Source organism: Rutidosis leptorrhynchoides, chromosome 3 (assembly GCF_046630445.1).
Source record: "Rutidosis leptorrhynchoides isolate AG116_Rl617_1_P2 chromosome 3, CSIRO_AGI_Rlap_v1, whole genome shotgun sequence".
NCBI lineage: Eukaryota > Viridiplantae > Streptophyta > Magnoliopsida > Asterales > Asteraceae > Rutidosis > Rutidosis leptorrhynchoides.
Window position 1 is genome coordinate 484730371 of NC_092335.1, and position 13413 is coordinate 484743783.

The 13413-nt window shown below is 35.9% G+C and overlaps 2 protein-coding genes across 2 annotated transcripts; one reads left to right on the plus strand and one right to left on the minus strand.

Annotated features, from left to right (window-relative positions):
• Window positions 1-2165: 2165 nt before the first annotated feature.
• Window positions 2166-4465, plus strand: LOC139901729 (uncharacterized). Its single transcript, XM_071884407.1, has 6 exons — window positions 2166-2180; window positions 3603-3688; window positions 3794-3833; window positions 3945-4037; window positions 4135-4219; window positions 4334-4465. Exons 1-6 carry the CDS (start codon window positions 2166-2168, stop codon window positions 4342-4344), a joined length of 330 nt encoding a protein of 109 aa, XP_071740508.1. The 3' UTR covers window positions 4345-4465.
• A 4828-nt stretch (window positions 4466-9293) lies between these two features.
• Window positions 9294-10157, minus strand: LOC139901730 (gamma conglutin 1-like). The gene has a single exon (XM_071884408.1). The coding sequence runs from the start codon at window positions 10155-10157 to the stop codon at window positions 9294-9296; it is 864 nt and encodes a 287-aa protein (XP_071740509.1).
• Window positions 10158-13413: the final 3256 nt, after the last annotated feature.

Sequence of the window (13413 nt, forward strand, 5' to 3'; positions counted from 1 at the left end):
TTCAATATCACCAATACTAAATATACGCAGTTTAATCATGTTACTCTTATTTTATAATCATTTCGATCTTTCTCCTTGCATGTCACCTAAGATATGTAGACGGTAAAATTTGAATATTAGATCTTTTTATAGATATCAAAAATGCTAAACGTAGCCCTAAGAGTTAGGTTTAAACATTTATTGAAAAATATTAATTTTTCATATTGTAACGTACTTTTTATTTTTAAATTTATGGGTCAATTTATTAATAGAGATATGTAATTTATATTTGAAATATTACTTTTACAATTAAGCTTTAGAGCTATGATTATCATTTTCTAAACTTTAATCAAAACTATTTTAAAATAATTATGTAATTGAATGAATGCGTATTATGAAATCATTTCTTAATATACTTCACTGTATTTGACCAGTCGTTTGATTTGTGTAGTTTTTTTTTAGGTAAAGGGTTACCCGGCAAATTTTTATTAATTATAATAAAAGAATAGATACAAATGAAGTACAGAGCTACAAGCGACTCTTGTAGCCTCACACAACGACCAAACATACAACTAACGGATCTAGAACCTACAAATGTTACTAGATTACAGACCCGGAAGAACGACCAAACTACAAACAATTAGCTGATCTTCCATGCGATCTTCAAATCTTTCACTTGCCTCGAGTCTTTGAACCGCACAGACATGAGCTTTAATCTAACTGTACCATATATGTCTTGAAAAAGCTTCGAAACTTATCTAATTTTCTCCTTAAAAATACGGGAATTCCTTTCTTGCCAAATAAAATAGACAGAAGCTGCAACAGTCATTTTTTAATTTATCAGATCAGTTGACAATCAATCATATCTCTGAAACTTTCACGTTTTCTTATAACTTACGTCTAGTAAAATCCTTTTTTTTTAATCATAAACTTATAAACGCTAACTAATCTTTGGTAACGTAAACGGAAAATTTTAACTACCAAGTACGGAGTATATATATTTAGTGCCTTTGTAAAACTAGCATTTTCATCCCAAAAAGTTCTAAAACACGTATAGCCCAAGGTGTCAAATCCAGCTTTGTCTAGTTGTAACTGCTGGGTTGAAGATGTTAAATGAAAGAAAACGAAAACAAATGTTGAAGACCGATCGCGAGGATGAGCTCGCGAAACGCGAACCTAAGGTGTTTCGAAAAATCGATCCCTGGTGTCGCGTTTGAATATTGGTTTTGAGTTTTGAGAAGCTCGCGGAACGCCAGGGGTTCTCGCGAAACGCGAGCCTGAGCGTAGCCAGCAAATTTTACTGTTTTTGAAAAGGATCCGTTTTTTGCACTATAAATTGAAACCCAATTTTTTTAGAACGGCCAAAGTATATTAAAAAACCAAATGAGTTATCCTAGCAAGGAGCTAGAATAGACTCGTGAACCACATTACAACGGCTTAAGGCAACAATCGTTCCAATTTACATATTTTCTACCTCTACTTCTATACCAATTAAACGAAAAAAGACGATTAGAATCAAACACTACTACATTCCTTCACATCTAGACCTGCACATCTAGACCGGTTTAGAAAGTTAAAGGTCTAAATAGCATGTTCCGCCAAAAAAATAATAGAGCAACCGGTCTTAATGTTTCAACACGTCTACTTATCTACTTATTGTGTATATAACTTGCGCCAAAAAAATTATGGATAACCATTCTTAATAATAAACACGTCTACATTGTATAACCGGATTATATATGAGAAGACTAAGATTATTATTAACCGGTCTAGTTATTATGAACCGGTCTAGATAACAAGAATCAGTCATGTACAACGGATAATTAACTCCACAAGACTCGCTCCTTTTTTTAGCTCATATATACGGTATAAATATTAGCAGCAAATAACTGATTGTATCACTTTCAAATTACAAACAAATACTCCGTAGTTATTTATGCTATCACCTTATTTCTATTTCTATCGCTTTCATATTACAGCTAGAAAGTTCTTTATGATTTCTATCAACAAGAAATTAAAGAAGGTACATCCTTTTTTACTTGATTTAGCTATTTAAATTTCATTTTGTATATATACAAAAACATTGTGTCTAATGAATATTTTATATTTTGTATGATCGCTAGGGCATATAAATCGCATACAAGGGAACACACTAGTAGGTTGAAGAATTCAATAAAATATACACGATGGGTGAAAACAAGGTATTTTTCTAAAACATTCTAGCTATATATATATAGTTCTTGATAGCAGGCAATGGTCTAGGTACTCATGCCTGGTTTAGTTGCCTTGAAATACTTTTTTCTTCATTCATTATATGTACACGATAATAGCACTATGTGCAACTGCCAACTTAGCCAATTCTTTCCTTAGAGATAAATGTAGCTACCTGAAAAACATGTAAACATATGGATCGATTTGTTAGACTATTCACAATCAAATAAGAAACGTTTGCCTCCTAGATTACATGTAATCTACGAATTGCAGAACAAAAAAGGAAACTAAATAGTAGTAGTAGCAGATGTTTGTACCTACACTAGATGATGTTGTTAACTAAATATCATCAGTGGGTAATATGGCAAAAAAAAATAACATGAATTTACATGACCATCCACAACTATCAGTCAACAAATCCCATAAAATCCAAAAATTTTAAGTGGCAAATTTAGATATTAAATTTAAGGGTAGAACCACTGGCTTTAAAATGACCTCATCGTCCTCGTCAGGGGCGTGCCTTGTTGGAGAGCCATCATAGTTCTATTGTGCCACTTTCTTATCCACCGACAACAAACAATTTAATGGTTAGCCACGCGTTGCACGGCGGTGAGCTAGCTTTCTGTTACAAAGCAGTCGGAAGAGAAATTTTATGTGGTTAAAAATCTCACATGTGGTGTTATAAGCACGTATATTCTAGGTAACTTGGTATATTGGTACGATGAAAAAAAAAAAAAAACAACTCGCAAATACTTCACTTCTTCTGAGTATGGCAAGATAGCAAAATTTTTAATTACACTATCATACAATATTCCTAAACACAATTTTAACTTCACACAATTTAGTAGTATACAATAAAGTCACAAATGTAGTCCCCTTTCATATGAATACGTCAACATAAATAACTTAATCTCTACACATATGCTTTATATGCACCGGTAGTTATTATCAACGTTGTGAACCTATAACCTAAATACCTTAATCTCTACACATAGGCTTTATAAGTACCGGTAGTTATTATCTAGTTATTATCAACGTTGCGAACCTGTATAGAGTATTAACTTTATTTGGATGTATATACACACTGTAACATATAAGGTTGCTAGTCAAACATCATTAATAAACAGTTAACTATTGCCTTTAGCATGGTGAATGAGCTAAATAAAATATCAATTAGGTAATTAACCATTATAACATTCTTAAAATATATGTTACTGTCAACTTTAAACAAAAGTATCGATCGATTCTTAATCATTTAAATTTTAATTGTATAGCTTATCTATTTAATTATATTGCTTATTTATCTATATGTACACACACACACACACACACACACACACCATCTAACGAACAAGTTTACTTTTGCTAGCGGTCATTGGGTGCTGTTTATTATATCTCCTAGACGGTATAAGGCAATTATTGTTGATTCACTAAACAAGAAGCAAAATGGCGAAAAGAAGACTGAAGATGATTACTTCATCACAGATTGTGTGAACTTGTAAGACCTTTTTAATTTATAATTAGTTTTGTTCATTTAAAGTTGTATTAAATTCACAATGTTTCTAAAAAATGTTAAAACGATAATTTGTTTGTTATTATGTAGGGCCTGGGGTGGTAATCATATATCATGGAAAGTGGTTCAGGTGAATCATCTAACTTCATCCAACTGTATACACGCATCTACTTATAGAAACAAGTAAATATTATGTTTCATATTTACCTTGTATATAATATGTTGTGGTACGGAAATATAGTGTAATCAACAACCAGGAAGTTGGGAATGCGGCTATTATGTGCTAACTTGGATGTTTTCTATGGTAACTCGTCAGAGTGTTAATATTGACGAAGTACGTATCGGTAGTTAAGACAAAGACTGTTTGAATTTTGTTCTCACGTATGCTAAAGCTTCAAACCCTGATTCTTATATATATTTTAATTACGTAGCTCTCATGGGATGAACGTGCCTTATCAAAAAGGGAGATGGATGATATAGTTGAAAGATGGCATATGTTCTGTCCTATTTTATCAGGTATGAACATTTTGCTACACCTCTTAACAATTTTATGTCTTTTTAGATCTCATTTAAAAAGCACATACTTTTCTTGAAAGACGTTAAATTTGGATGTTGATTTTGATGTATTAGGTATAAATTAATCTCGTTTCTGCATGTTGGATGATGCGCCTTGGATGAGGCTGCTGGATAAAGCATGTTGGATAGTCAATGTTGCTGGACAGTCGACGATCTTTAAGAAGTTCTATTATTGTAGTAACCAAGTACAATATACTATATTGTTTTTAGTTGACTTTTGTAATTGGATCTTGTTTTACTAGTAATTTGAAGCTTTATCTAAATTTCTGTACATCAATTAGTCTAATCTTTCTGCGTGCGTGATTAATTTGCAGTATATGCTCAGTATATTTTGGAGGTATATTTTAAGAATATAAAAGAAAAGTTTGCAGATCTACTTAAGAATCTATAGACCGGTTTTGAGGTCTAATTAAGAATATATAGAGGTCTAAAAAAGAAAATAAACCGCTTAATTAAGTATTTATAGACCGGTTTAAAGGTCTAATTAAGAATAAATAAGTATATGTAGACCTGTTTATAGGTCTAATTAAGAATAAATAAGTATATGTAGACCGGTTTATAGGTCTAATTAGGGTTATAAATACACCGGTTTGATGATATATAGACGTGTTTAGTGGTCTAACTAATAAAAATAAAAAGCGCCTAGTGTTAGAAGCAACCGGTCTTATTATTTCAAAAAGACGTGTTACAAAACACGTCTATATGATGTTTTACAAGTAGACCTGTGCTACCTAGACGTGTTCAAAAACACGTCTAAATAGCCTTTTCAACACGTCTATTTGACATATTCTGTAGTAGTGAAATAAAATACGTCGTTTAAGTGGACGCTGATGAAAGAGACGACTATTTCTGAACCTCCATAAATGTCAAACTGTAGAAGCAATGATGACATACAATCTGACATTCATGTCTTCAGACTCGCACCAATCATCGAACAAGGCAATCATATCCGTCCATTCTGTAAAATGTTATGGTAGCACATCGACCCATAACCTTACATTTCTCCACAAATCTAAAGCAACTTCACAATCAAACATTAAATGGTTAACTGACTCAATTGCGTGACCACACGAGATGCATTAGTTGACTCGATTTCCTTGCCACGACGTGAAAGATTAAGTCGAGTTGGTAATCCGTCTAACGCCAGCCTCCAAATGAAAACATTAATTTTACGAGGAATTTGTTTAATCTACATAGTGTAAAAACTTTACGAAGGCAATACTCTCGTCAACATGTGCTCGAGTTCTACTTAATGAGTATCCTATTGTCATTGTATCTTTAACACTTACGAAATTATCAATAGAAAACTCTCTCTGTTTGGCCGTGGTCTAAACAAATCATTAGATTTAACGATAAGACATAACCACGTTAAAAAAACTCCTTGTTCTTTACTTTTCTTGCACATTACTTTATCATTATCTTTGCATGTTCTTGTCGATTATATGTTTGTTGGTTTGTAGGTGATAACTAAGGTTATTAGATTCTTGTTTAGGGCTCACTATTATTCCTAACAAGTGGTATCAAAGCTTAGGCTCGATTTGCTGCTCGAACAATGGCAGATAATAACACGAGTTAGATAGATAAGTTTGATGGTCAGAATTTGGCTTCTGGAAGATGCGGATTGAAGATGTATTTTATCAGAGGGGTTTATATCAGCTGATCACTGGTATTAAACCGGAAGAGATGAAGCATGAAGAATGGGATCTACTGGATAGAAAAGAACTCGGTGTAGTCCGGCTTTCTCTGGCCAAGAATGTCGCCTACAATATCGTGGCTGAAACCACGACAAAATGATTTTTGACTGCTCTATCCACCATGTATGGGAAACCCTCGGCTTTAAATAAAGTCTTCTTGATCAGGCATCTTGTTAACACAAAGATGAAGGAAGGGTCTTCTGCAGCATATAATGTAAATGAGTTCACCAAATTTTGACTCGTCTAAAATCAGTTGATATTAAGTTGGATGATGAGATGGAAGCATTGTTTCTTTTGTCTTCATTGCCAAAAGTTAGTCTGACACAGTTACAGCAGTTAGTGGTTCATCTGGAACTACTAAGTTAACTTTTGAAGGGATCCGAGATTTAATTCTCAGTGCGGGAATTAGGAGAAAGGTTTCGACTGGAAATTTGGCTTCCCTTTTAAGTGAAATAGGCAGAGGTAGGGGTAGAAGTAGAAGAAGAACAAGATGTAAGAGAGATCCATCACAGGAAACAAACGTTGTGAACACATCGGCGGTGGTTGAAGATGCTTTGATATGATATGAGGAGTTTCTTGACGAATCTTGGGTTTTAGATTCAAGTGTCTCGTATCATGCGTCCCCATACATGAATGAGATGTTTAATTTCAGGTGGTATTCCATTAGAGTTCGAGTTGCGGACGGGAAATTACTTAATGTTGAAGGTATTGGTGATCTTGCCATAAAACACTTGGATTATATTTGGATCTTGAGAAACGTGAGATTCATTCCCAAGCTCACGAAGAGATTAATCTCAATTGGGCAGTTGGATGATGAAAAGTGTCGAGTTTTGTTTGGTAAAATTAAAAGTGGATAGTTTCTAGAGGCGGTCAGACAATTGCTTGTGGTGTTAAAAGGGGAACCATGTATATGGTTGAGGTTCCTATCAAGGAACGACTAGGTGGGAGGTTAGGTGCTCAAAATCCTAGCATGCTTGAACTTTCTAATTTGGTTGAGGGATCTTATTCGAGTGGGAGCTCATGAAGAATTGAAACTAGTTGGGAATCGATTTTTCGTGGGAGCATTGAAGTCACTAAACAAATTAGTTGATTCAGAAGCACTACAGATTTCGAGACTTCAGTTAGATCACCTCCAATGGCAACTATGTTGCAACTAATCGAAGAAGATGAACAAGATATTCTTGTGGGAGTCAATGGTATTACTACATCCGTACAGTGGGAGTTGACTCCGGCTGAAGAATTGGGTTCATCCGAATTCGTGCGCACGTATGTGATCAGTGTCCCTACGGCGAAAGGGTCTTTTTCTCTCACGTGTGTCTTAACGGTTGCGTCCACGTGTTTGATCTTCTGGGTTGTTTGTTCTTTGTTGGAGAGGTAGACCGAGTAGATGATATTTTGTACGGATGGATCACTTAGGTGATGGGGTTGGTAGAGTTGGGTCGGACTCGATCCGGAATCTCACAGTCTAGTGAGATGATTGCCAGAAAAGAGTTAGCTTATTCCCAAGATAGTAACGATGATTAGTTTGTAGCTCAGTTTAAGGTGTCGAAAGTCTTCCTTCCCATGGTGTGGAAGTGCGGCGTGTCTCGAGTGTTTTATCCGGTGGTAGTTTTCAAAAGGAGTTATGGTAAGGTAATTGATTGTTGCTGTGGAATGATAATTACAGTAGAAGTTTACAATTTGAGATTGATTGATTACGTTTTGACAAGAAAAGTTGAAATGCTCTTTATCGAAAGCTGCTAGTTCGTTGTGGTTAGAATGTGCGTGTCCCAAGAAGTTTATTTGGTGGTATAGATGGGTATTCAATGAAGTCAAAATGGTGGTCTGGTCAGGGTTCATTCAAAATTCTAAAGTGGGACATTTATTTGATTGAAGATGTTAAAAGAAAACGAAAACAGACTTATAACCTCGCGGATTGTGAGGATGAGCTCGTGAAACTTGAGCCTGAGGTTTTTCGAAAGATCGATCCCTGGTAGTATTTTCGCGTTTGAAGATTGGTTTGAGTTTTGTGAAGCTCGCGGAACGCGAGGGGTTCTCGCGAAACGCGAGCCTGAGCGTATAGCAAGTTTTCTATTTTGTGGAAAGTATTCGTTTTTTGACCTTGGAACCCTATTCTCATTGTATCTGTAACACCTACGACATTATCAATAGAAAACTCTCTCTGTTTGGCCGTTGACTAAACTATTCGTTAGATTTAACAATTAGACATATCCACGTTAAAAAACTCCTCGTTCTTTACTTTTCTTGCACATTACTTTATCTTTATCTTTGCGTGTTCTTATCAATTATCTAGTTTGTTGGTTGGTGGGTGATAATTGAGGTTATCATATTCTTGTTTAGGGCTCGCTATTATTCCTAATAGTATCTATACTCATCCTGCCAATTTCGGCTTTAGCTTACGTAGACTGAACTCGAGCGTCTTTTTTAAACGTGGATTGAACTCGAGCAGTTTCAACGTCGTTGCTTGTTTTGTCTAAAGATTGAGCATGACTTGATCATAGACTTTTATAAGCGATAACAATCTTCTTAATGCTGAAAAAAGGAGTTATTTTTTTTCCGAGATATACAACTTAGTTAAGTTAGACGGCTTATCCTTAAACCGATTATTATTGCAAGAAAATAACTGTAAAAGGATATGGAATATGGAATCTGTAAAAGAAAAAAGAACCAATGCAAATAATTTTACTTACGGCAATAACGTGTAGGCCAAACACCAGTGTTGAGTTGTTTTCTTAATTGTAAATTAGAAAGAAATTGTTTTTGTCAGCTGAGTTTCAAAAAGAAAGAGTTTCGGAAGATATAGGTCTTGGGATAGAGTTAAGATAGAAGAATTGATGACTACAATGGAGGAGGAGATTTGACATAGGCAGCATAGAGGCAACGACACGTGACGGATGACTAGATATCGCTTTTATACAAAGTTAAACAATAGAAACCTCGTGAAGATTATTTTACTATAGTTCGATATCTATAGATAAAATAAATCCTAAAAGTCTTATAAAACTCTAATGAACCCAAATCTACATATTAATATATATAGGCTTAATCTAGCTAATGTGTCTAATATATAAAACAAGTCATATATAACCGAAGTCCAATATGTCGTCTTAGTCTAATATATATAACTTCAACTGATCGAGTAGCAAGTAGTACATCAAAGGCTTACAATTTAACTAGTGAATTAAGAACTGAATTCCATATTTTTGTTAGCGATAATAAAACAAGTATTAGATACATCACAATGAGTTCTAAATTATACATTTAAAGAGGAATCACAGTTAAAGCATGTGTAAAATGATTGGCTATTGAGTTATCCATAATTAGGATGCTGGGAATGAAGTCATTCTGGTAGTACGTACTTGGGTAAAGTTGAAGTCATTGCAAGAGGTTCCTCGAGCTAACAACGAGGAGCTAAAACCTAATCTTTGATCCTTTAGATCGAAGAACAAGAAATTATTCTCCATCTGATACGTCCCTATCACAATTGCATTTTTAATTCCTGAGCCACCATCGACTAATGCAAGACACGCGACATCATTCCCAACGTTCTTTAATAAGTTCTCTTGAGAAAGAGTCCATATTGACCCACCTTCCATTTTAAGATCAATATCGGGAAGACGATATGAAACACGAGTGGTAGGTCCACTAGCTCTAAAACACAGGCCAAAGGGTTTAACTGCATTTACTCGTGGAATAAAGCTTTTGGTAGCTCCTGAAATGCTTACGATAAGTGCTTTATAGATATCACTTCTGAGTGTGGTATAAGGCTTAATGGTACTAAGTCTCACTTGATCACTACCGATGATCGATAAGGGTAGAGGTATTTTGTTTCCTAAAAATGAAATTCGTTTGATTTTGATGAAATATCCGAGGGATTTTGCAGTCTTTCTAATCATTGGAGTATACGAAAGAAGTTTTCTAAGATCATGATTTGGATACAAAGTAAAATAAAAAGGCCCATCACCCAAAAATGTCCCCCCAAATTTTGATGGGGAGCTAGGTAGACAAGCTTGGTTTGGATTATAAGCTTGACGAGGAAACGATAATGCAGACCATGAAAAGGATGCAGCAGCGTGCACACTTTTGGGAAACGATTTCAACAACGAGGGAGGAGCACATGATAATACGAATTGTGCTCCGAAAGGAGAATCTGGAAACGGACTTAGGTTTCTCCCATTCGTCATATACATAGAAACCAAATCCGTGGTTAGTTGTGATAATTTACAAGATTTTAAGATGGATTTAAAGGCGTGACAGCACATATATTGCAACCATATTTGGATGTGATATTGAGAGAAGGACACCTAGGATTATTATAGACATACTTGCGAGCTTCTTTGCACAAAGTGTCATCTCACATCTTAAAGGAAATCTACAACCATCTTCTATGTCACAAGGGATCTCATATCGAAGCACGACACAGTCTTTCCAAGTGAAAGGAGCGTCGAGGTCGATGAGATAATAATACGCGTCTCCATCCCATAGTGGTTCGCGAAGTGACCAAGAAATTTTGTGAATAGATGTGTCGGCATCCTTTATAATGGGTATAACTGAGGTATTTAAGCGTATATATCGTGATAATACGTTATGAGTAAAACATACCAAGACAATGAAAAGTATATTTGTGAGATGCATTTTCAATTCTTGATGTTAGAGATTTTGTATGTTAAGTTGTTTACGATTTTTATATTTTTGTGTGAAATATTAGAATACATGTACATGTATATATAGAAATGAAGATTAAAAGTCAATAAAGTTGACTAAGGTATAGCAATCAAGAGTGGGAGAAAGCAAGAAACTCGCCCACGAGGTTCGATGAGGTGACTCGTGGAAAAAGTCAGAAACTAATTAGATTTTCGCTACTAAGTTCGGAGTATTGAATTTAATAACATAAACATAGGATTGCATTACATGGAAACTAAAGTAATCGACATTCGATTACATATAACCACGTTAAATCTCGCGTCTTTAATTCTTTAATTATTGTTCTTTCGTTTGTCGATTGTGGAAGGGTAATTCTCTGGAATTACTCTATTGTTTGGGTCCTATAATCCTTACAATTAGTATCTAGAGCTCAAGGTTCGAGTTGGGAACAATGGCGGAAGACGGTAAATTAAAGATCGAGCGGTTTGATGATAAAGACTTCGCCTTTTGGAAGATGCAAATAGAAGACTACTTGTATCAAAAGAAAATTCACCAACCTTTGTTGGAGACCAAACCCGAAGGCATGAACGATGCCGATTGGATGCTCTTGGATCGTCAAGCTTTGGGTGCGGTTCGTCTTGCACTCGCCAAGAACGTTGTTGGTAATATTATGAACGAAAAGACAACGTTTAACTGTTTGAAGGCACTCTCCAACATGTATGAGAAACCTACGACGGCGAATAAAGTTTTTCTCATGCGACAATTGTTCAACACGAAGATGAAGGAAGGTATGAGTGCAACGGATCATATCAAAGAATTCAACAATCTTGTTTCAAGATTAGAGTCGGTTGAAATCAAATTTGATGATGAACTAAAAGCACTAATCTTGCTTTCATCATTACCGGAAAGTTGGTCGGGTACGACTACCGCGGTTAGTAGCTCTACCGGTACTACTAAGCTTGCGTATGAAGGAATTAGGGATTTAATTCTCGGTGAAGACACTCGTAGGAGAAGTTCAGGGAAATTGTTATCCGATTCTTTGTTAAGTACCGACAACCGTGGTAGGAAAATTGAACGCGGTGTGAAGAAGAGTAAAGGGAAGTTCAAGAAGAGGTATCCATCGAAAGACCGAAGTGACGTTATTTGTTGGGGTTGCAATCAAAAGGGGCATTATCAAAGATATTGTAAGAATTCTCCGGTTAAAGATGTTAACTTGACCGCGGAAGATACGGAGGAAGCACTACTATGTAGTATTGAAAGTTCGGTGGAGTCTTGGGTCTTGGATTCGGGAGCTTCGTTTCACACTACACCCACTAAGAGAGTGATGAGGAAATTTCGGGCATATCAAGGTAAAGTTAGATTGGCAAACAACAAAAGTCTCGAGATTAAAGGTATAGGAGAAGTTGTATTGAAGACTACTCTTGGTTCTAATTGGACTTTGAAGAACGTGAGGTTTATTCCTAAGTTAAAGAGGAAGTTAATCTCGGTTGGTCAATTAGATGAAAAGGGTAATGGGGTTACTTTCAAGAATCACTAATGGGAGGTGATTAAGGGTAGTAATGTCGTAGCTCGTGGACATAAAAGGGGAACTCTTTATATGGTTGAGGTGTTTGAAGAAGACACGGTGATTGCTACGGTTGACGTTGGGGCTAGTTCTACTCTATGGCACCAAAGACTCGGATATATGGGTGAGAAGGGTACAAAGGATCTTAGTTTGAGTGGGAGTATTCCGGATTTGAAAAAGATAGAGCTTGGGTTTTGCGAACCATGTACTTATGGGAAGCAAAAGAAGGTAACTTTTGTTAAATCGGGGAATTCACCAAAGTTGAAGAAATTGGAGCTAGTTCATACGGACGTTTTTGGACCAACGAATGTAGAATCACATGGAGGTTCTCGTTATTATGTCACCTTCATTGACGACACCACTCGAAAGGTATGGGTTTAGTTTTTTAAAGCTAAATCCGAAGTTTTTGGTACTTTTGTGAAGTGGAAAGCTATGGTTGAGAATGAGACAAATTTAAAAGTCAAGTGCTTAAGGTCGGACAATGGAGGAGAATATGGTAGTCTTGAGTTTAAAGGCCATTATGCAAACTTTGGTATTAGAATGTTGAAAACGGTACCGGAGACACCGCAACACAATGGGGTTGCCGAATGTATGAACCGTACGTTGAATGAAAGGGCTAGGAGTATGAGACTACATGCCGGTTTGCCTAAGATGTTTTGGGCAAATGCGGTTAATACGAAGGCTTATTTGATTAATAGGGGACCCTCAACACCATTGGGTTTTCGAATTCCCGAAGAAGAATGGCTAGGTAAAAAGGTTAGTTTTGATCATCTTAGAATCTCTGGGTGTAATGTTTATGTAAAGACCAAAGATATTGATAAAGATAAACTTGAAGCTAAGTCAAAGAAGTGTACATTCATTGGTTACAGTTCGGATGAGATGGGCTATCGTTGTTGGGATAATGAAGCTAGAAAGGTTATTTGATCGCGTGATGTTATCTTTGATGAAGATTCGGTCTATGGTAAACCGGAAACGGGGAGTCAATAACTGGATCATGTTATTCTTGATGATGTTTCTCTTGATGATCTTGCGGGTTCTAGTGGGAGTTCGAGGAACAATGAATTGCCGATTAATGGTGATAGGTCGGATCTTGACAATGATAGGGATGGTTCGGATAACGGTGATAATTCTGAACATAATGCGAGTTCTAGTAATAAGGAGGCTAATGAAACCGGTCCAACCATACCGGTTGCTCCTATACTTAGATGCTCGAATAGAGTGCCCAAACCTAA